General features: G+C 43.4%; 1 protein-coding gene across 3 annotated transcripts in view; it reads left to right on the forward strand.

Annotated features, from left to right (window-relative positions):
- The window catches only part of LOC137383353 (BTB/POZ domain-containing protein KCTD5-like), an 85,276-nt gene that overhangs the window by 27,972 nt on the left and 32,885 nt on the right, over nt 1-24,419 (forward strand). For 2 of the 3 annotated variants that reach the window (XM_068056078.1, XM_068056079.1), the window contains exons 2-5: nt 14,511-14,619; nt 15,356-15,447; nt 21,237-21,332; nt 24,283-24,399. In XM_068056078.1, coding sequence (XP_067912179.1) covers nt 14,511-14,619; nt 15,356-15,447; nt 21,237-21,332; nt 24,283-24,399 — 414 coding nt within the window. The remainder of the gene's footprint in view (nt 1-14,510; nt 14,620-15,355; nt 15,448-21,236; nt 21,333-24,282; nt 24,400-24,419) is intronic. The other variant, XM_068056080.1, reaches the window with a different exon arrangement.

Here is a 24,419-nt window from a genome sequence, read left to right on the forward strand (position 1 = left end):
AGTTATAACTGAATTGATAACTGATTTTTTGGTAAAAGATATAGTCAATATAAAATTTATCAATTCTTTATATTTAAAAAATCTCAGCAGTGAGCAGAGCAAAAGATCAGAGAAAATAAGGCAGCACCTATGTAATGTGTAAGATTGGGCACTCGTAGGGTAGTCCTACAATCTGCAAGTGCTACTCCAATCCAATATCTGTGTTTGTCACAGAGTTGGTATACACACCAGAAAATTTTAGACATGGAGTGTAAATGTGCATTGTGAATATAACCTGTAATGGCAAGTGTAGTGAGGCACTTCATGTACTGTATTGAAAGAAACTGATTTGTATTGCACTTTACATAACAGTTCAAATTTGACATTACATAATGTACTTTTACAAATTTTATGAATACAGTATATTTTTGGAAAAACAAAATCAACAGTGCTAGCTGATATTCTCAAGAAATACTAACCAACAAGTTCCATGTACCACTGCAGGTCTGTTTACCTCCTTTATATTAAAGTGGACTCACCATCAGAAGCATGCTGATATAAAAGCAGCCAAAGTACAGATTAGAATTTGTATTTTAGCAAAAAAAACCTCTTGTGGAAAAACCTATTTGGTGCAGTCAGGAACAAATGCTTTAATGATTACTTAATGTGCTATTATGACACGGAACACAAAAGTCCAAATGTATCAAGCCTGTGTCCTCCATACCTTGCTCTACGGCAGCGAAGCCTGGACAACGTATGTCAGCCAAGAGCGACGACTCAATTTATTCCATCTTCTCTGCCTCCGGAGAATCCTTGGTATCAGGTGGCAGGACCATATCTCCAACCCAGTAGTCCTCGAGGCGGCCAACATGCCCAGCATATACACCCTACTGAGCCAGCGGCGCTTGAGATGGCTTGGCCATGTGAGCCGCATGGAAGATGGCTGGATCCCCAAGGACACATTGTACAGCGAGCTCATCACTGGTATCAGACCCACCGGCCGTCCATGTCTTCGCTTTAAAGATGTCTGCAAACGCGACATGAAGTCCTGTGACATTGATCACAAGTCGTGGGAGTCAGTTGCCAGTGAGCACGGGCAGCCATAAAGGTGGGGCTAAAGTGTGGCGAGTTGAAGAGACTTAGCAGTTGGCAGGAAAAAAGACAGAAGCGCAAGGGGAGAGCCAACTGTGTAACAGCCCTGACAACCAATTTTATCTGCAGCACCTGTGGAAGAGTCTTTTACTCTAGAATTGGCCTTTATAGCCACTCCAGGCATTGCTTCACAAACCACTGACCATCTCCAGGCGCTTACCCATTGTCTCTAGACAAGGAGGCCAAAGAAGGAATGTGCTATTTTAAATGAGTTGAGATTGATACACATTTTAAGTGGAGTGAAGAATCAGCAAAAATGCTTTCCTTCATTATCCACTGCTCACTCTCTTATGGATAGTGTACTAACCATAAAGGCCACGTTGTATTTTGCAGTGTGGGTAATTCCATCACTGGACGGTTTTAATGTTGCCCTGCATTATTCATGTTGGTTCCATTACAGCTGCGGATGGGAGTCTGGTGCAATTCATTCTGTTGTGTAGTGACTGGCATGAAACCAATGCCTGTGCAGTGTACTAAATTATCAAACTGAGTAAACACTACTGTTCAAATATTTCACGTACCCCCCGCAACCCCAACCAGCCTACTTTGTCATTATGCACAAGTGCACATTGCTCGGCAGTGTGGAAGTGCAACCATCCGGGAAAATTAGCCTGTTGAACAATTGCTTGGGCATGTTTTTTTTAAACTGTTAATGTCTGGGTGCATAGATTAGCTGAAGCAGCCGAGGTTTATGCTTAATAATTGATGATGTAATCAGCAATTCTCTTGTTGCATGATTAATCTTCCCAACTGAGTTTGAGCCATGTTTTTTTTTTCTTTAAGGATACAACCTAATATGCTACAGTAATTTACAAGGACCTAACAAAAGGCTGCTGCTACACTTTCTTCCCCCCACCCTCTCCGCAAAATTGCTTTCCACTGTGAATATGTCTTGCTCTGCTCTAAGCTCGTCACCTGCTTCGTTTACTGTATATGGTGAACGTAAAAAGGTCAGTTCTTTGAAGCATCCTTTAAAGGGCTTATATCTGCTCTACCGTGAGGAAATGTAACTAATAATGGACCTTTTGCAAAAAGAAACCCTTCAATTCTGACTGAACTGTTGACTCATTTTCTCTTTCCTTCCCCCACTCCCAATTTTAACTTGCTTTCGAAAGGTCCAAACGAAACCCTGAAAAATTACAGCAATTTTCTTTTATAAAAAAAAGCTGAAAATGTGGAACTGTGACAACAAAACAACACTTAATAGTGCTCTGGGCGTTTCATCCAATCTGTTTCCTGTTCTATAAAAATACCTGGGATAACATTCAAATTAATCAAATAATAAAATAAAAGCAAAATTACTGCAGATGCTGGAAATCGGAAATAAAAACAAGAAATGTTGGAAATACTTAGGCAGGCCTGGCAGCATCTGTGGAGAGAGCAGCAGAGTTAACGTTTCAGATCAGTGACCTTTCATCAGAACTGGCAAATGTTAGAAATGTAATAGTTTTTGAGCAAATAAAGCGGGGTGGGGCAAGAGATGACAAAAAGCAAGGTGTTGATAGGACAGAGGGTCTCAGAATAACTGACCATAGAGTTATACAGCACAGAAACAGGCCCTTCGGCCCATTATGTCTGTGTCAGCCATCAAGTGCCTATCTATTCTAATCCCATTTTCCAGCACTTGGCCCGTAGCCTTGTATGCTATGGCATTTCAAGTGCTCACCTAAATACTACTTAAATGTTGTGAGGGTTCCTGCCTCTACCACGCCTTGAGGTAGTGTGTTCCAGATTCCACCCACCCTCTGGGTGAAAAAGAATTTCCTGAATTCTCCTCTAAACCTCCTGCCCCCTGATAAATCTATGCCCCCTGATTGATTATTGCCATCTCCGCTAAGGGAAAAAGTTTCGTCCTATCTATGCTGCTGATAATTTTGTATACCTCAATCATGTCCCCCCTCAGCCTTTGCTGCTCTAAGGAAAATAACCCTGGTCTATCCAGTCTCTCTTCATAGCTGAAATGCTCCAGCCCAGGCAACATCCTGGTGAATCACCTCTGCCCCCTCTCCAGTGCAATCACATCCTTCCTAAAGTGTGGTGACCAGAACTGTACACAGTACTCCAGCTGTGGCCTAACTAGCATTTTATACAGCTCCATCATAACCTCCCTGCTCTTATAATCTGTGCTTCAGCTAATAAAGGCAAGGATCCCATATGCCTTCCTAACCACCTTATCTACCTGTGCTGCTGCCTTCAGTGCTCTATTGACAAGGTCCCTCTGACCCTCTGTACTTCCTAGGGTCCTACCATTGTATATTCCCTTGCCTTGTTAGTCCCCCAAAATGCATCGCATCACATTTCTCAGGATTAAATTCCATTTGCCACTGCTCCAGAAGGTCATGGAGCAAAGGCAAACGGTATGTTAATGGTGTGCAGAGAGGGTGTTAATTGACAGAAAAATGAACAGCCCTGGCCCAAAGCACAAACATGAAAAAAAAGAGTGGGTAGGCACATGGTTAAAAAAATGAATGATGAAACAAACTTAAATAAAATAAACTGGAAGCTCGGAGTCATGCTTTCGGACTGAGTAGAGGTGTTCCGCAAAGCGGTCTCCCCAATGTAGAGGAGACCACATTGTGAGCAGCGAATACAGTATACTAAATTGAAAGAAGTACAAGTAAATCGTTGCTTCACCTGAGAGGAGTGTTTGGGGCCCTGGATAGTGAGGAGAGAGGAGGTAATAGGGCAGGTGTTACACCTTCTGCGATTGCATGGGAAGGGGGGAGGTGTTCGGGGTATTGGAGGAGTAGACCAGGGTGTCGCATAGGGAACGATCCCTTTGGAATGCCAACGGGGGAGGAGAAGATGCGTTTGGTAATGGCATCATGCTGGATGTGGCAGAAATGGCGAAGGATGATCCTTTGGATGTGGAGGCTGGTGGGATGGAAAGTGAGGACAAGGGGAATCCTGTCGCGGTTCTGGGAGGAAGGGGTGAGGGTAGAGGTGCGAGAAATGGGCCGGACACGGTCAAGGGCTCTGTCAACCACAGTGCTGGGGGGGGGTGGGGGGGGGGAGGGAGGTGGGGGTGGTGGGAAAGGGGGACATCTCAGAAGCGCTGTTGTGGAAGGTTGCATCATCAGAGCAGATGCGTCAGCGATGGAGAAACTGGGAGAATGGAATGGAGTCCTTACAGGCACAGGGTGTGAAGAAGTGTAGTCGAGGTAGCTGTAAGAGTCGGTGGGCTTTTAATGAATATTAGTAGACAGCCTATCCCCAGAGATGGAGACAGAGAAGTCGAGGAAGGGAAGTGTCGAAGATGGACCATGTAAAGGTGAGAGAAGGGCGAAAATTGGAAGCAAAGTTGATAAAGTTTTCCAGTTCAGGACGGGAGCAGGAATCGGCACCGATATAGTCATCAATGTACCGGAAAAAGAGTTGGAGGGGGATTGAGTAGGACTGGAACAAGTAATTTTTGACATATCGCACAAAGGCATAACTGGGACCCGTGTGGGTACCCATAGCAACACCTTTTGCTTGAAGAAGTGAGTGGAGTTAAAGGAGAAGTTGTTCAATGTGGGAACAAGTTCAGTTAGGCGGAGGAGGGTGGTGGTGGATGGGGACTGGTTGGGGCTCTGTTCAAGCAAGAAGCGGAGAGCCCTCAAACTGTCCTTTTGGGGGATGGAGGTGTAGAGAGATTGAAGTCCATAGTGAAAAGGAAGCATTGGGGCCAGGAAACTGGAAATTGCCAAAATGATGTAGGGCGTCAGAAGAGTCATGGATGTAGGTGGGAAGAGACTGGACCAGGAGAGAAAAGATAGAGTCAAGATTGGAAAAAATATGTTCAGAGGGGCAGAAACAGGCTGAAACAATGGGTCTGCCAGTGCAGTCCAATTTGTTGATTTTAGGAAGAGGTAGAAGCGGGCTGTTTGGGGTTGTGGGACTATAAGGTTGGAAGCTGTAGAGGGAAAATCTCCAGAGGAGATGAGGTCAGTGACAGTCCTGTGGACAGTAGCTTGATGTTCGGTGGTGGGGTCATGGTCTAAGGGGAGGTAGGAAGAAGTGTCTGAGAGTTGGCACTCAGCCTCTGCAAGGTAGAGGTCGGTATGCCATACAACAACAGCACCACCCTTATCTGCAGGTTTGATGGCAATGACGGGGTTAGACCTGAGAGAACGGAGTGCAGAAAGTTCAGTGGGGGACAGGATAGAGTGAGTGAGGGGGGCAGAGAAATTGAGATGGCCGATATCTCGCTGACAGTTTTCAATGAAAAGATCAAGAGTAGGTAAGCAGCCAGAGGGAGGGGTCCAGGTGGAGGGAGAATGCTGGAGACGGGTGAATGGGTCTGCTGGTCAGGGGGAGGACTCCTGGTCAAAGAAATGACCCCGGAGGCGAAGGTGACGGAAGAAGAGCTCAACGTCATGCCGAGTGTTAAATTCATTGAGATGGGGATGTAAGGGAATAAAACTGAATCCTTTGCTGAGTACAGAACGTTCGGCGTCACAGAGGGGAAGGTCAAAGGGTATAGTGAATGCACAGCAAGGGGTCAGATAGAAGAGGTGTGGTCAAGGGGAAGTGAAGAGGAAGAAGCATTTGGAGCGGCATTAGTCCCCATCAGCTGCTGGAGCTTGCGTTCCTTAACACCTGAAAGGAAGAAAAAAGTTTTTTTAATGCTTCAGATAAGACGAAGGATGAAATGAAACTGCGCAGTAGAACAGCTTTGAGATAAGGTGAGGCGGTGCTTCTGGAGAGAGAGGTCCAGTGTGTACATGTGGCGGTGCAAGGCACTGAGTATGAATATCAGGATGCGGCATGAACGTCCAAGGAACATTGTATTTCTCAAAGATACCTGTAATCCTGGGTGGATTCAAAACCTGAAAGATGAAACTTCAGTTGGAATCCATGTGGAATAGTTGAAGTCGGAGACTACACCTGAAGAAGATGTGGCTGTGAAAACGAGTTTTGGTAAGCACCTTATCAAACACCAGGAGGGAAATAGCGAGCAATGAAGGTGAACAAATAATAAAGGTTATTTTTGGCCTTAAGTTTATTCATTGAGCAATTAATACATCATCTGTATGGAAAGCATGATGTAAATGAGCTGAGCTTGGTTTCAGTGTGACTGACCACAGCTACAGGATGTGGGATTTGTAATGGTTTTATATCTGCACCTGTTTTATTTTCTTATGTACAGCTCAGTTTGCAGTTTTTATTTTTTTAAACACCATCGTTCACACTGCTCAGCATTCTGACTTATGTATGTTTTATATCTCAGGAAAATAACAAGATATTTGCTTTGAAAAACAAGATTGCCATGTTGAGGTTTATACTCAGCTGCTACCATTCCCTGGTATGAGAAGCTTTTTATAATTTTGCAACTTAGTTTTTGATTACTGTTGAAAAGGGACGAGTGAAAATTTTATGCCGAGTCTACTCCCCTCACTTCAAAAGGAGTTTGTTACAAACATATAATGTTGCTATCTTCTGCCTTTTGCTTTTCTGTTACTTTGAAACTAAGCTAAAGCCTGTTAGTAGCCATGTCACAGACCCTCATCATTAGTCTGTGTGTGCAGTCCGTTCAGGTCACTGGCTGGCCCTCAGCTGTATGACAAGTTGCAACATCCTGGAGCAGAACCAACAAAGAGCATTTCTGCTCCAGAGACTGAAGAAGCCCAGGGGATAAAAATAGTTTGGAACGGTTCAGGTCCCTGGGCGAGAACTAACAATCATCTTACCCCAGCTGGATTCAACCTGTTTCTAATGCACCTGAAATATGCAAGGCAAAAAGGCATAGTGCCTGTGCTTTTTCACAAGGGTCTGAACTTCTCACTTGTATCTAGAATAAGCAGTAATCTGCTTCATCTTTACCTGCTGTAGTGTGATAACTAATAGCTGAGCCAGGGAAGTCCAGTCAAATGAGTCAACATCTGAAACTTATCTGTTCTCTCTACAGGTGTTGACAGACTTGAGTGTTTCTGTTACTGAATTTCTGTTATCGTGGGAATTTGTGGTCTTTTTTGGGGGAAGGGAAAGAAAGATTTTGGAGTTATTACCACTTTTAGACTGCTTCAATTCCTAGAATAGTTTGCTGCAGAAACTGTACTTTCATGTTGGCCCCCAGTGAGTGGCATCAGGACTAACATCGCAGGGCTGTGCTGTTAGCTGAGGCAACAGTAGTATCATTGCAATTGACCTCAGCTCCCTTGGGCTAGGAACCAGCTGAAAACAAATCATTATCCAGTGACTCCTGCTTGAAGGGGATGTGTGTGAATATGCGAGTGAGAGCAGTAATGCTCCCATATGATCAGATAGTTTGCCAGAACACACTCTGGCTCTTGTGTGAAGAATGTTTTCAGTGAGATACTGCATTTCTGCCAGCACAGGTGGAACCACAGTCTGGTAAAAGCCAACACTGTCAGGAGAGGAGGAAGAAAAACTATTTTAAAAAAAAGTCAATGATAAGTGTTACTGTTACCAGCCATGTCCTCACACATGCCAGGCAGTATATTGCAGGAACTCTGTGTCTTTTGGATGGAGCTGTCGTCAGGCTTTTGCCTTTTCCTCAGTTGAAAAGGTGCAGGTGTTTTTTTTTACAGAATTGTTTTGATCAGTCTTACAGTTTGGGAGAATTTTTCTGCTGTAGCTCCATTAAATCAAGGCCTGTACCCAGTTCACCTCTCAAATTTCTGCTGTCCCAGCTCAAAGCCCAAGTGTGTTCAGCCGTTCCTCAGGCCCTGACACGGGAGCCAATCTCATAAGGAGATAAGAAATATAAGCAGTATGGCCCCTTGAGCCTGCTCTGCCATTCAATAAGATCATGGCTGAATTTTTGCAATTCCTACACTTTCCTGCCCAAACCCCATGTCCCTTGATTTCCTTAGTTTCCAAAAAATCTATCGATCACAGTCTTAAATAGAATGTACTCAACGACTGAGCATTCACAGCCCTCTGGGATGGAGAATTTCAAAGATTCACAACATCCTGAGTGAAGAAATGTCTCCTCATTAAGACTTACATGGGTGACCCCTTATTTGAGACTGTGATCACTAGTTCTAGATTCTCCAGCTGGGGAAAACAGCCTTTCAATGTCTACCCATCAGACCTCTGAATCACTTCTCATTTTTTAAAACATTAGCGAATATAAGCCCATTAAACTCAATCTCTCTGCATAGGAGAACCCTCTCATCCCAGGAATCAATCTAATGTACCTTTGTTGCACTCCCTCTAATGCAGATATATCTTTCCTTGGGTAAGAAGACCAAAATTGTACACAGTACTCCAGGTGTAGCCTCACTGAATCCTACCTAATTGCAGCAAGACTTCCTTACTTTCATACTTTATTGTAGGGGTTGAAGTATAACATTACATTTGCTTTCCTAATTGCTTGCTGTATCTGCGTATTAACTTTCTGTGCCTCATGTATAAGGACACCCAAATCCCTCTGAATACTAAATCTTATGACTCTTCTCTGCACTGCCTCCAGTAGTTGAATTTCTCCCTTGTTTTTTGGCCACCCAACAGTCTGAACCAGTTTACAAATTGTAATGTTAAATTATTCTGGGAATACAGTGGTCTGAGACTGCCCTCAATGCAGCCCAGCCTCTACCAGTCATGGATGAGCTGGACATACAGCCAACCAAATCGGAACTCAGTGATGCCATTGATTCCCTAGCCAGCGGAAAAGCCCCTGGGAAGGACAGCATTACCCCTGAAATAATCAAGAGTGCCAAGCCTGCTATACTCTCAGCACTACATGAACTGCTATGCCTGTGCTGGGACGAGGGAGCAGTACCCCAGGACATGCGCGATGCCAACATCATCACCCTCTATAAAAACAAAGGTGACCGCGGTGACTGCAACAACTACCGTGGAATCTCCCTGCTCAGCATAGTGGGGAAAGTCTTTGCTCGAGTCGCTCTGAACAGGCTCCAGAAGCTGGCCGAGCGCGTCTACCCTGAGGCACAGTGTGGCTTTCGTGCAGAGAGATCGACTATTGACATGCTGTTCTCCCTTCGTCAGATACAGGAGAAATGCCGTGAACAACAGATGCCCCTCTACATTGCTTTCATTGATCTCACCAAAGCCTTTGACCTCGTCAGCAGACGTGGTCTCTTCAGACTACTAGAAAAGATCGGATGTCCACCAAAGCTACTAAGTATCATCACCTCATTCCATGACAATATGAAAGGCACAATTCAACATGGTGGCTCCTCATCAGAGCCCTTTCCTATCCTGAGTGGTGTGAAACAGGGCTGTGTTCTCGCACCCACACTTTTTGGGATTTTCTTCTCCCTGCTGCTTTCACATGCATTCAAATCCTCTGAAGAAGGAATTTTCCTCCACACAAGATCAGGGGGCAGGTTGTTCAACCTTGCCCGTCTAAGAGCGAAGTCCAAAGTACGGAAAGTCCTCATCAGAGAACTCCTCTTTGCTGACGATGCTGCTTTAACATCTCACACTGAAGAATGCCTGCAGAGTCTCATCGACAGGTTTGCGTCTGCCTGCAATGAATTTGGCCTAACCATCAGCCTCAAGAAAACGAACATCATGGGGCAGGATGTCAGAAATGCTCCATCCATCAATATTGGCGACCACGCTCTGGAAGTGGTTCAAGAGTTCACCTACCTAGGCTCAACTATCACCAGTAACCTGTCTCTAGATGCAGAAATCAACAAGCGCATGGGTAAGGCTTCCACTGCTATGTTCAGACTGGCCAAGAGAGTGTGGGAAAATGGCGCACTGACACGGAACACAAAAGTCCGAGTGTATCAGGCCTGTGTCCTCAGTACCTTGCTCTACGGCAGCGAGGCCTGGACAACGTATGCCAGCCAAGAGCGACGTCTCAATTCATTCCATCTTCGCTGCCTTCGGAGAATACTTGGCATCAGGTGGCAGGACTATATCTCCAACACAGAAGTCCTTGAAGCGGCCAACATCCCCAGCTTATACACACTACTGAGTCAGCGGCGCTTGAGATGGCTTGGCCATGTGAGCCGCATGGAAGATGGCAGGATCCCCAAAGACACATTGTACAGCGAGCTCGCCACTGGTATCAGACCCACCGGCCGTCCATGTCTCCGTTATAAAGACGTCTGCAAACGCGACATGAAATCGTGTGACATTGATCACAAGTCGTGGGAGTCAGTTGCCAGCATTCGCCAGAGCTGGCGGGCAGCCATAAAGACAGGGCTAAATTGTGGCGAGTCGAAGAGACTTAGTAGTTGGCAGGAAAAAAGACAGAGGCGCAAGGGGAGAGCCAACTGTGCAACAGCCCCAACAAACAAATTTCTCTGCAGCACCTGTGGAAGAGCCTGTCACTCCAGAATTGGCCTTTATAGCCACTCCAGGCGCTGCTTCACAAACCACTGACCACCTCCAGGCGCGTATCCATTGTCTCTCGAGATAAGGAGGCCCAAAAGAAAAGAACAGTGGTCCGATTGGATGGGGGTTCTCACAGTCCTCTGATGCTGGGATCAGCCTTGTGGCTCTTGTCTGGAGCATGCATAAGACAATTGCAGATTTGTTTTTGGAGAGGCTAGGCTGAATCCAGTTGTTTCCACAGTCAGGTGCCAAAGTCACTTAACGGTATCTGTTTGCTTGTTTTTTTCCCCCTTCCCTTTCTCTGCCTTTTTATTCTGATATTAAAATGCTTGTTCATCTGAAGTTTGAACATTGACCTTTTCCCCCTGCACAGATGCTGGCTGACCTGTGTCTCCACCATTTTCTGGTTTTGATTCTCATCCATGCTCTTCTAATTGGCATTAGAGCCAGTGACAGCAGATTGCTGGGCTGGCCTTCTGTTTTATCTGCTTTATAAATATCTTGAAATCTCCTCAGGCAACTTTCCCTGTTCATGAAAGAAGTGACCTCATTTCTTTGATATGGCAGGATGGGAAGGAAGGAAGAGAAAGATGAGAAGGGTACTTGGAATTTCAACCGTTTTAATCAATGTGGCTCTTTCACTTCATTCAATATGTTTTCCAGCTTAACTGTATTTCAAACAGTAGAGTCACCGTACCACTACATGTTTCAATATTGTGTTGAGGAGCTAATCATTTGTAGATCTCTTCCCCATATTCGAGTGTTTGAACTTCAGACTTTTTCCCTGCAGTTGAGCTTCAGTATTAAAGAACGATTGGCATTGTTGAACATTTCTGTCTAGGGCAGTGAACTTTATGTTGTGGGCAGCAATATAAGTCAATGACTTCAGGTGGTAAAGGGGAATAATGCGGAAACTCATGCACAGATGTCCCATTTAAACATTATTCCTGTTGCCAAATTTCTGCCCTTGTCTCTTAAAGGCATTGATTTCTTACTTAAGGCTTGGTTCTCTGGTTGCTTGTCCACTTCTGATAGCAATAACAAATGCTGGAAATACTCAGGTCTGGCAGCATCTGTGGAGAGAGAAGCAGAGTTAACATTTCAGTTCAGTGACCCTTCTTCAGAACTTCTTTTGAAGAAGGGTCACTGACCTGAAACTTTAGCGCTGCTTCTCTCTTCACAGATGCTGCCAGACCTGCTGAGTATTTCCAGCATTTCTTGTTTTTATTTCAGATTTCCAGCATCTGCAGTATTTTGCTTTTTTTTCACTTCTGATAACCTCTGGTCACTTGAGTGAGGTATGAGAAGTTCTTTTACGCAGAGATGTTAGGACATGGAGTGTACTTCTAGGAATGGCAGAGTCCATAATAAGTTTTAAAAGGGTCATAGATACAATTTGAAAAAGGAAAATTAAAAAGCTGTGGGAAAAGGGCAGTGGGTATAGGGATCATTTTCAAAAAATTGGCACAGGCGTCATAGGCTGAAACTGAGTGGCCACCTCCTGGGCTGTAAAATTCTTCAGTCTGGGATTCATAATTACCAAGGACCAGGAGCTATTTTAGCTCAGTTACTACAGCATAAAATCACTGATCTTTGGAGGGCGAGGGAAGAGAAGAGAGAAACGGGCCCTTTTTGAAACTTGGAAAGAACAAAACTTGGTTTTATGAAAATCTAATGGGGTATTGATGGTTTATTATACTTTTTTCTCGAGTTACCCAAAATTGTGACTGACATCAATGTAATCTTTGTGACTAAATAGTTTCTAGCTTGTTTCACAGTAGAATCTACCTGAAAGCCATCTGGCTGTAAGCAGTCATGTTGTTACTGTCCCAGCAATACTTTGACTCAGTGTTGAATCTACAATTAAGGAATTACCTGAAGTGCATTACTATTGGGTGCTGTCACTAGGTTTCACCTTGTATGTTGCTGCACAAGTGCTTGATGGTGTTGCAGATTATAACATATTCTCAAGATCCAACAAGGCACGTTATGGTTAAATGTTTCTGCATTATGTTTTGAAATGGGCACAAGTTAGTGTGTGTTTTTCACCAACAAAGGATGCAGGTAACTAAATCTTATGATTCCAAACCTCAGTCTGCTTTGTGTACAGCACTAATAGCACGACTTGGTTCCACCCATGTTCCCCAATCCACTGCTGCTTGCTTTTTGTACTGAACTTAGAGCGATGATATTGCAAGGCTCCAGAGGGGATCGATATCTACTTGAATGGTCAGGATAGTGCAATTTGGTCAATAATGAAAGAGGAGCCAGTCACACAGTAGAAACATCAGGATTTTGATACAACGCTGCCTGCCAATCAGATTGCAACTTTTAAAAAGAAAATTTTGGCCATTCTGTCCTGGTATAATTTCACAAATTTTCATTTTGCAACTAACACTTAACACTTTCTGCTTTAAAAAGTTTAAAGTTAGACAGTAATGCATTTGTGTTGCACTGATTGACATACATCACAGCAGGATTTACTTTATCTCAGCATCTGCTTTTCAGATATCTTTTAAATGTGTTTGGATGCCCAGTGCAGCTGTCTGAGGCTCCTTTTTTATTGATCACAAGCTGTGTGAGTGCACACTGCTTGCCTGCACATTGGATCCCTAAAGTGAACTTGCTGCTTCACTAAGGCTGCAAGATCCATTTTAAAATAAAAACCCTGGTCTTCCTGATGGCCTTTAGGGAATCTCGCAAGTTTATTCTGGGGCTATTAAATATAAAAGCAGCTCCATTTTTTGGGGGGTATTTGTACCTCCTTGTACTAGATATTCGCGGGGTGTGCATGGCTCAGTGTTTAGGCCTCAGTTATTTGCAGTCTAGATTAATGACAGATGAAGGGCCCTTCATCTAATATATCTAAGTATGTCGATAATACAAAGTTAGGTGGGGAAGTAAGCTGTGCGAAGGACACAGGGTCTGCAAAATGATATAAACAGGTTAAGTGAGTGGGCAAGAAGGTGGCAGATGGAGTATAGTGTGGGATAGTGTGAGGTTATTGGCTTCTGATAGGAAGAATAGAAAAACAGATTATTTTTTAGATCATGAGAAACTATTAAATGTTGGTGCTGAGATGGGTTTGGGTGTCCTTGTACACAAAACACCAGATGTTAACACGCATGTACAGCAAGTAACTAGGAAAACAAATGGTATGTTTCCCTTTATTGCAAGGGGATTAGAGTACAAGGGTAAGGAAGTCTTAATGCAATTGTACAGGGCTTTGAGACTGCACCTGGAGTACTGTGTCCTGTTTTGGTCTCAGTACCTGAGGATGGATATATTTGCCTTGGGATAGGGGTTGGGTTCAACCAAGGTTCACTAGATTGATTCCTGGGATGAGACGGATTGCCTATAAGGAGAGATTGTGTAGCATGTGTCTATACAAAGGGTGTCCCACCTTTTCATGTGGGGGGCCACGTGACAATTTTTGTCTTACATAGGGGGCCGGTGAGAGAATTTTTGAAAGATAAAGGCGTTAAAAATTTATCTTGCTATTAATCAAAGCAACAATTGTGCATTTTTGTGAAGAACCTTGAACTGAGAAGATTAATTTATTGACTTAGTTTCCAACATAGTGACAAGAAAGTGATAGAGTGAGATACCTGGCATTTTTTTGCTTGCACAAGTAGTCGATGTTTGTACACTTGTAGCGATGCGGAGTACTTAGGATAGATGTCCATCTGTCAGGAGTGATCTTGATCACTCCTTCTCCCCCTCCCCCTCCCCCTCCCCCTCCCCCTCCCCCTCCATACCGCCCCTCTGTCTTGTTCCCCGCCTCCACTCTGTGTCGTTCGCCCCGCCCACCCCGTCCCCTTCAGCTATTTCTTGAAATCATGTGGAGTGAATCTAATTGGCTGAAGATTAGCATCTGTGATAGTTGGGACCTCAGGAGGAGGGGGTGGTGGGGAGACAATTGAGCCACTTAAAGGCCTGTTAAGAACTATAATCCTGACTGACTCCTTGGTTGTGTACTGTTTGGGAATAGAAAGGCTAGAAGTGGGGGTTAATGAAAGTTCAATCAGATCATTGTTTTCATCCTAACAGAAGTATGTTCGTAAATACTTGCAAATGTGATTTTTTTTTTTAACTAGACTATTCTGTGTTTGAAATTTCAGGATGAGACTGGTGCCTATCTAATAGACCGAGATCCCACCTATTTTGGGCCAGTACTGAACTACCTGCGACATGGGAAGCTGGTTATTAACAAGGATTTAGCAGAGGAAGGCAAGATCTGTTTGTTACATCTTCAGCTTTTGTTTGTTTACTACATTCTTGGATTATAAGGAAAGGTCAGAGGCTGGGAATTTTGCAGCGAGTAACTCACCTGACTCCCCAAAGCCACCGTCTACAAGGCACAAGTCAAGAGTGTGATGAAATACTCTCCACTTGCCTGGATGAGTGCTGCTCCAACAACACAAGAAGCTTGACACCATCCAGGACAAAGCTGCTCGCTTGATTGGCACCCCATACACCACCTTCAACATTCACTCCCTGCACCACTGGCACACAGTGGCAGCAGTGTGTACCATCTACAAGATGCACTGCAGCACCTTACCAATGCTCCTGTGACAGCGCCTTGCAAACCGGCGACCTCTGTCGCCTGGAAGAGTTAGGGCAGCACGTGCATGGGAACACCACCGCTTGCACGCACCATCCTGACTTGGAGCTATATCGCCAGTCCTTCACTGTCATTGGGTCACAAACCTGGAACTCCCTAACAACAGTGTGGGTGTACCCACGCCATGTGGACTGCAGCAGTTCAAGAAGGCGGCTCACCCCCACCTTCTTGAGGGAAATTAGGGATGGGCAACAGATGCTGGCCTAGCTAGTGACACACACATCCCAAGAACAATTTTTTTTTAACAAGTTGTAAATTATTGAGGTGTGGTTGAAAAGAGTTCTCTTTAACCTCTCTGCAGTATAGATTGGAAATAGTTGATGGTAGTTTTGTCCCTTTCAGGTGTGCTGGAGGAAGCAGAGTTTTACAACATCACATCACTAATAAAGTTAGTGAAAGACAGGATAAGAGAAAGAGACACCAAAACCTCACAGGTGAGTGGAAAGAGATCCAGTGCAAATATGTGAGGTGATCTTGGGGGATTGATGGGCGGAGGTTGGGAGTGAGAAACTTGGAATGTTGGAGAGAGCTGTACTCTTTCCAATAATAGATCGTTTGCTTACTTTGGAGTTCACTCACTCTTGAGAGCAGTCACATTTTCCATTTTGTCAATCATGCAGTCTCCTACAGGGTCTTTGGAAAGCAGTGCTTGCAGGTAGAACATAGGTACAAGAGTCAGCCATTCACCCCCCTTGAGCCAGTTATGCTATTCAATTAGATCATGGCTGATCTATATCTTCATCTGCCCACCTTTGTTCCATATCCCTTGATATCCTTACCAAATATCTATCCATCTCAGTCTTGAAAATTTCAGTTGTCCTCCGGCATCCACAGGCTTTTTTTGGGTGGGAGAGTGTTCCAGATTTCCACTACCCTTTGTGTCGAAAAAGTGCTTCCTGATTTCACTTCTAAATGGCCTATCTCTACTTATAAATCACTCTCTAGAGTGAGTGAACTCCAAAGTAAGCAAACGATCCATCATTGGAAAGAGTACAGCTCTCTCCAACATTCCAAGCTTCTGGAGTCTCCACCAGAGGGAATAATTTCTTTCTATTTTTGCTGTAGAATCCTATAATCATTTTAAACATCTCACTTAAATGACCCCTCCACTTTCTAAACACAAGGGAGTACGTCAGTTTTAAGCAACCCATCTTCATGATTTAATCATCCATGCCCTGGTATGGTTCTGGTAAATCTGTGCTGTACCCCCTCCAAGGCCAATGTATCTCTCCTGAGCTGCAGTGCCTAGAACTGAACACGGTTCTCCAGATGGGAATCTGACAAAGGCCCTGTACATCCTCCTCTTTGTATTCCAGTTCTCCTAGTGATAAAGGCCAACATTCTGTTAGCATCTTTGATTTGCTTTTTGTACCTTTAGACTAGCTTTTAGTGATTTGTGTCCATGGACACTCTCCAATCCCTTTGCTGCTCCTCCACAGCTCTTAGCCCCTCAGCATCATTACATGCTCCCAGCTGTTCATACCAAGATCATTAGGGTGGCAAATAATGTTCGCGCCACACAAGTGTCAGGCAATGACCATCTCCAACAAGAGAGAATGCAGTCATCTCCCCATGACATTTAAGTGCAGCACCACTGCTGAATCCATCAACACCTTGGTGAGGCAGTGGGGTGTTGGTCACCATTGACCAGAAACTTAACTGGACCAACCATATAAATACTGTGGCTACAAGAGCAAGTCAGAGGTTGGGAATTCTGCAGTGGGTAACTCAGCTCCTGACTCCCCAAAGCCTATCCACCATATACAAGTCATCCACTTGCCTGGATGAGTGCAACTCCAACAACACTCAAGAAGCTCGACACCATCCAAGACAAAGCGGCCTGCTTGATCGGCACCCTGTCCACCACCTTAAACCTTCACTCCTTCCACCATCAGTGCACAGCAGCAGCTGTGTGCACCATCTACAAGATGCACTGCAGCAATTCGCCATGGCTCCATCACCTTCCAAACCCACGACCTTTACCACCTAGAGGAACAAGGACAGCAGATGCATGGAAACACCACCACCTGCAAGTTCCCCTCCAAGTCACACACATCCTGACTTGGAATTGTATCGCCACTCCAGTGTTGTTGGGTCAAAATTCTGGAACTCACTCCCTAACAGCACTGTGGATGTACCTACACCACATGGACTGCAGGGGCTCACCACTTTCTCGAGGGCAGTAAGGGCTGGGCAATAAATCCTAGCCTTGCCAGCGATTCTCACATCCCCTGAATGAATAAAAAATCTGTAGTTTTGTGTAGATCTCTTCTACAGATATCAGCAAGGTGAGATAGCCTGCTGTCACTCATTACCTCACTCATTAGCTGACCATGTTTCAATTTATAAAAGTGAAGTGTAATTGGACGATATAGACAGACCTGTGGTGATTCCAGGTCCATGCTGAGTTACCTGATCGGAGTTGGAATGACAGTTGATCTCCACACCTATGGATTTGAGAAAAGTCAGCCTTGGTTTCTGTTCTTGTTTACTGTCCAGTGCTAGAAAAGTGCACTTGTATTGGTACTGATGGTGGGTGCAGGATAGGGTAAGACTATGCTGTGGTGTGCTTGTCCCTGGACCAAATAGCCTGCTGTCACTCATAACCTCACCTTGAGGCTGAAGAATGGCCAGTTGGATGAGGTGTCAGAAAGTGACCAATACCATAGAATTGTACCATATGGGAAGTATTAGCTTTGAAAAGGTGTGAAACTTGTAAATGTTGATGTTCTGAGGGACTTGGGTATATTCGTACACAAGGTTCAAATGCAGGTACAGCAAGCAACTAGGAAGGCAAATAGCCTGTTGGCCTTTATTGCAAGGGGACTGGAGTACAAGAATAAGGAAGTTCTGCTACAACAGGGCTTTGGTGAGACCACACCTGGAGTGCTGGGTGTAATTTTGGTCCCCATATTTAAGGAAGGGGATACTTGCATTGGAGGTGGTACAGCAAAGGTTCACTAGATTAGTTCCATGATGAAAGGCTGAGTATATTGGGTCTATAATTTAGAGGTGATCTCATTGAAACGTACAAGATTCTGAAGGGGCTTAATAGGGTAGACACTGCCATGATCGTATTGAATGGTAAAGCAGGCTTGAGGGGCCGTATGGTATACTCCTATTCTTATGTTCTTATGGGAAGGTGAAGGGGAAACCAGCAGGAACTGAAAGCATGGTGACGTAGGGTTATGTGGAGATCCAACACCCAAAATGCTTTTAAAAAATTTGTATTCCAGATTACAACCACTGATAGAAAGACATGTTTTGTAGATAGTGGTTAAATGAGGTGCAAATCCTTGCCCATTGCCAGAATATTTTTAGCAATTAATAGAGATAACTGCTACCAAGAAAATGCAAAGACTGCAGCAACACTTAAGTATATTTGAAGAGTACTGCAGTAAATGTATTTAAACATACAAGCTGTTGTCAGAGATTTACAAGGAACTAGTGCAGTCCTGTGTGCTCAGACAGTGTGTGTTGATAACATTATGCTGCTTCAGTTGACAAGAGGAAAAGTGACTGAACAGGAGCTGCCAAGTCAGGCCTGCAGTACAGTGAAAGCTATAGCTTACGCTCTGCATTGCCTGCTTTAAAAAAGCCTTTAAAAGGTGTTGTGCAGCTCCCCGCATGGTTTAGCTTACACAGTGAGACCAAGGGTCGGCGTTTAATCTCTATGCTGAGTTAGCTGATCTCAGTTGCGGCTTTGTTAGAATTACTAGAATTGGCTCCTGTTCTTGTATTAGGGAGAGGAAAATCAGCCAGGATTTCTTGCTACTTTTATCGATCCAGAAACCCTTGGTGGAAATGCATGTATATGGGTGAGGGGGGCCAGGGACAGGCAGAATATAAAAATGGATAGCAAAAGCTTCTATAAGTATATAAACGGTAAGAGAATAGCTAAAGTGAATGTTGGTCCTTTGGAGGATGAGACTGGGGAGTTAATAGAGGGGAACACAGAAATGGCGGAGACACTAAATCAGTATTTTGCCTCAGTTTTCACGGTGGAGGACACTAGTATCATCCCAATAGTAACAGGAAATGCAGAAGTTATAGAAAGAGAGGAACTTAGAAAAATCGTCATCACTAGGGAAAAAGTACTGACCAAACTATTGGGATTAAAGGCAGACAAACCCCTAGGGCCTGATGGCCTACATCCTAGGGTCCTAAAGGAAGTGGCAGCGGAGATAGTGGATCCATTGGTTATAATATTCCAAACATTTCTGGATGCGGGAAAGGTTCCAGTGGATTGGAAAAGAGCTAATATAACGCTCTTATTCAAAAAGGGTAGGAGGCAGAAAGTAGGAAACTACAGACCAGTTAGTTTAACATCTGTCGTTGGGAAATTGTTGGAATCCATTATTAAGGAAGTAATAACAGGACATTTAGAAAGTCAAAACGCAATCCATCAGAGTCAACATGGATTTATGAAGGATAAATCGTGTTTGACTAATTTGCTAAAGTTCTTCGAAGCTGTAACAAACAAAGTGGATAATGGGGATCCTGTAGATGTAGTATATCTGGACTTTCAGAAGGCATTTGATAAGGTGCCACGTAAAAGGTTAATACACAAGGTAAGATCACATTGGGTTGGGGCAATTTATTAGCTTGGATAGAGGATTGGCTAACCAACAGAAAACAGAGAGTTGGGATAAATAGGTCTTTTTCTGGTTGGCAAGATGTAACTAGTGGGGTGCCACAGGGTTCGGTCCTTGGGCCCCAACTATTTACAATATATATTAATGACTTGGATGCAGGGATAGAAGGTACTACAGCCAAATTTGCAGATGACACTAAAATAGGTGGGATAGTAAGTTGCAATAAAGAAATAAGAAATTTACAAATGGATATGGATAGGTTAGGTGAATGGGCCAAAATTTGGCAGATGCAGTTTAACATGGATAAGTGTGAGGTTATCCATTTTGGTCGGAAGAATAGAAAGGCAAATTATTATCTAAATGGAGAGAAACCTCAGAATGCTTTGGTGCAGAGGGATCTGGGTGTCCTCGTGCATGAATCGCAGCAAGCTAGTATGCAGGTACAGCAGGTAATAAGGAAGGCAAATGGAATTTTGGCATTTATTGCAAAAGGAATAGAATATAAAAGTAGGGAAGTGGCATTAGTGAGACCGCACCTGGAGTATTGCATACAGTTTTGGTCCCTTTACTTGAGGAGGGATGTAGTTGCATTGGAGGCAGTTCAGAGGAGGTTCACTTGATTGATTCCAGGGATGAGGGGTTTGTCTTATGAAGAGAGATTTAGACCTTTATTCTCTAGAGTTTAGATGAATGAGGGGAGATCTAATTGAGGTATATAAGATGATTAAGGGGATTGACAAAGTAGACGTCGAGACGATATTTCCTCTTGTGGGGAAATCTAGAACGAGGATTAGGATAAGGGGTAGCAGATTTAAAACAGAGATGAGGACTAATTACTTCTCTCAAAAGGGTCGTGAATCTGTGGGATTCACTACCCCAGAATGCGCTGGATGCCGGGGCATTGAGTAAATTTAAGGAGGAGATAGACAGATTTTTAATTAGTAAAGGGTTGAAGGGTTATGGAGAATGGGCAGGAAAGTGGAGTTGAGGCCGAGATGAGATCAGCCATGATCGTATTGAATGGCGGAGCAGGCTCAAGGGCTGAATTGCCTATTCCTGCTCCTAGTTCTTATCTTATGACCCTATGGGTCAGGCTGAGCTGTGAATAACTAATACACATTGTTTGGTGTCACGTGAATAATGACCATCTGGGAAGGTATCAAAGCAAAGAGTTGCTTTTAGATTACAGGGAAGGGAATTGGTGACCAGAAAGCATGGTGTTGTTTAAGAGAGTTCAGTATTGTCTGTAAGGTAAAATATAATGGATTACTTGATAGCATAGAATAGAGCCAATTTGCATTGAAATGCACAGTACAACTGATGGGGCAATTTTACTTTCATTTCTACGTGTACACGGGATGCGTGCTTTCAGTGAAAATATATACGCTGTCAAATCATAATCCCAATTTAATAATTCACATATTTTGAGATGTAACTTGCGCCAAAGAACCTTTTCTTCATTTCAGCTGCATTTTAAGATTCTATCCCAAGCTTTAATTTGATTTTACCAGCACTATTTCCATCATTGGAAAAATCCCCAAGTTTACTAACTGTGATTCCATATCTCTTTCTTTAATGGGTCTTTGTGCTAGAAATTGATTTGATTCCTCTTGCCTTGTAACCCTCAGATCCCAATGAAACATGTCTATAGAGTGTTGCAGTGCCAGGAAGAGGAGCTCACCCAGATGGTGTCCACAATGTCTGACGGCTGGAAGTTTGAACAGGTAAGGACATGAAAGCAATCAGTTAGACTTTGAGATCTATCCAGCATTCGATTCTAGTGGATATAACGTAAGAACTCCTTTTTCACTTTGGTCCAACATACCATGCTATTAGAAATGAACAGAAGCACCTTATCCTTTTGAAGGCAACCTCAATAGTTGGCTGAACCAAATACAGATTCAAAGACATGTGACCTTCCTGACTAAAACCTTCATTCAACTTCTATAGCTACTTAATTAACTGACATTTTTGACCTGGAACTGTATATGTATATATAAAATGCAAAATGAATCTGACCAAAAGGTGTGGAAGCATTTAGTGATGTAAATAATGCCTGAATTCTCAAAAATTGTACTCTGCTGCAGTCTGTGACTCTTCAGTATAATACCTTCCAAACTTCCTCTGTGTGGACCTGGGGATATGGTTGGTTTTCCATTCCAAGGGAATATTCTTTAAAAAGTTTCTGCATGTTACAATCCCCATTCCAGTAATTAGAAGCATAACTGTGCAATGTATTTATGATTGTGGCAGTAGCTATATTGTAACTGCATTTTTTTTTTCCTTGACTAAAAACATCAGGTCTGCCATTTTAGATACATCAGATTGTACTGATGGTGCACATCCACACTGACCCTTAGAACACTGCCATTCCTTATTAGGAATCACATTTAAGTTACTGCATTATTTCAACATATCTTTTTTGGGGGAGGTTATATATAAGACTTGTAACTGTACATTTATGACTTAGAGTAGGTTAGCAGAAGTCAATATACTTTGTCAACATTTTCCATTATAAATTTGCATACCCACATTTATAAGGCACTGCAGTGTTACCACTGGTAGGAAGGTGTGATTATAGCATGACCAGTTTACATTGACAATTTCCATTATAAGTGTGGATGTAGGTGTTTATAATAATTTTTAAAAAGTCAATGACTATAAAACAGGGGTATTTTATCAGGCGGGTATCTATAGCCTTGGTTAGCATCACAGCTGAACTCGAGTTTAGCTTCACTTGACAATTAAAAGTGAAGCCTTTCAAAAGTAGTTGCTGGATCTTGCTCAACAGCAGGAACACTGGTTGAGTCCTGGCTCAATGTTCCCATGCCCCCTCACCCACCTTACTGGAAGACTACACTTTGGTTTTGACTCCCCATGTTTAACACCAAAGGAGATTGATGTAGCTCTTCAGTCTGCATCTCCGAGGCCCTAGTAAGTGGGAGAAAATCAGACCGTATATTTAGCCCTTTTTTTGTATTTGCAAAACATAAGGCTTGCATTTACATAGTGTCTGATTCCATTTCTCAAACACCTCAGTGTTTCACATGCAATGTACAAACGTTACTTTGCAGTGACTGTTTTATAGGCAGATCATTGACCTGATGAGAGAGACCTGCCCCTTTTTCTGAGAGCACTGTTGGTTAAGTGTTTGGCTCTGTTTATATCACGTGCAGTCTCTCCAACCTGTCACATGCCCAAAGCCAATTGTTTGACCCTCTTGCTCTCCCAAATCCAGTAATTCTTCCCTGGCAACTGCTGTTTCCTGCTTCCCAGCATCCTTTGCGCAATTCAACCTTTCTGACTGGGTTTTTATAGCCAACATGTGGTGTTTTGAAAACTGTAGAATTGGCTTAGAGAACAGCTGTTTCTCCTTCAAAAACGTTGTTTGGGCTAAATGGCAATTAAAGATCGAAGTCAATATTTTTGTGCTAGAGAAAAGATCTTAAATCACTTGGTTGGAAAACAGTAGTTTTCAAGGTTGAATTTAGTAAGGAATTTTAATTCAAATACTGTAGCTTTACATCTTAATCACTTTTTTGAGAGTTGTTTGTATTACAAATATTGCACTGCGTATCCCAGAAAGTGGCTATGCTTGATCTGTACCATTATTTTTGCCTTCCACCAATTTAAATGTAATCTTTTGAACTAAAATGAGTTAGGGACTCTAACTTTTTTTTTTGCAGATTTCCACCTGTTCTGAAGTGATTGCCTATTATGGTAGCTTTTCACAGTTGCTCCCCTAGATGGCCATTCTTTACATATGAGCCGAGACAGTGATGTTCACAGGCTATTCAGCTGAATAGAATCACAGTCATAGAATCATTACAGCACAAAAAGAAGCCATTCGTCCCATCGGGTCCATGCTGGCTCTGGGGAGTCACAGTCAAACCCCATCGTGTCCTCACCATGCATGCGCTTTCTAACAGGAAGGGTGGTCCGTGGATAACTAATGGAAACCTTTCTGATTTTTTTTTTCCCCACCCTCTCCTCTAATCCAGAGCTGCTGAGGCTAGGTAATGCCGCAGCAACAGTCTTAACTGATCTAACTTGGTGCAAGCCAGGAATTGAACCTGCGATATTCTGGATCCAGGTCACTGGGGAGTTTGTAACTACTTTTTGCTTTGAGAGAGGACCCCTCACTCTTCTCCTCTTCCCCAACCTGAGTTTGCGCACTCTACATTTAAGTGAATGTAGGTGGTATCATTGGCAAATCTGTTGAATGCTTCTCTATAACTAGCCACCAGCACTTTGTATAGGAGCAGACCTATGGGAGATTCTTTTCAATCCCCAGACAAAAAAAACGCCTGGCCTCACCTAGCTACAATGAAATGACTGAGGTCATTGAGTGGGCAATTGCAGGATACCTTTCACCATTCTGTTGCACACAAGATTCTAGGACCTTAATGGAAAGCAGAACTTGTTTGCTGATCAGTATTTCTGGTGCATATTTTGAATTATTGCCACTCTACCATGGAAAGCAGAACTTGTTTGCTGATCAATATTTCTGGTGCATATTTTGAATTATTGCCACTCTACCAGTGTGGAAAACTATCACTGTGAAACTGTATTTGAAATGTTATAAAAATAATTTTAAAATGTGTTTACACTTTTTGAAAACAACACTCCTTTAGTATACCTAGTGTTACAAACTCTCTGCTCTGGTTGTTACAGCTGGTCAGTATAGGTTCCCCGTATGGCTATGGGCGGGACCATCAGTCAGAGTTTCTGCTGATTGTGTCGCGGGAAGTGAAGGGGGAGGAGACCAGTTTCCACAACAGCAGCAGCGAGGTCTGTCCCAGTAATACCCT

The sequence above is a fragment of the Heterodontus francisci genome, chromosome 24 (assembly GCF_036365525.1).
Source record: "Heterodontus francisci isolate sHetFra1 chromosome 24, sHetFra1.hap1, whole genome shotgun sequence".
NCBI classification, from domain to species: Eukaryota; Metazoa; Chordata; class Chondrichthyes; order Heterodontiformes; family Heterodontidae; genus Heterodontus; species Heterodontus francisci.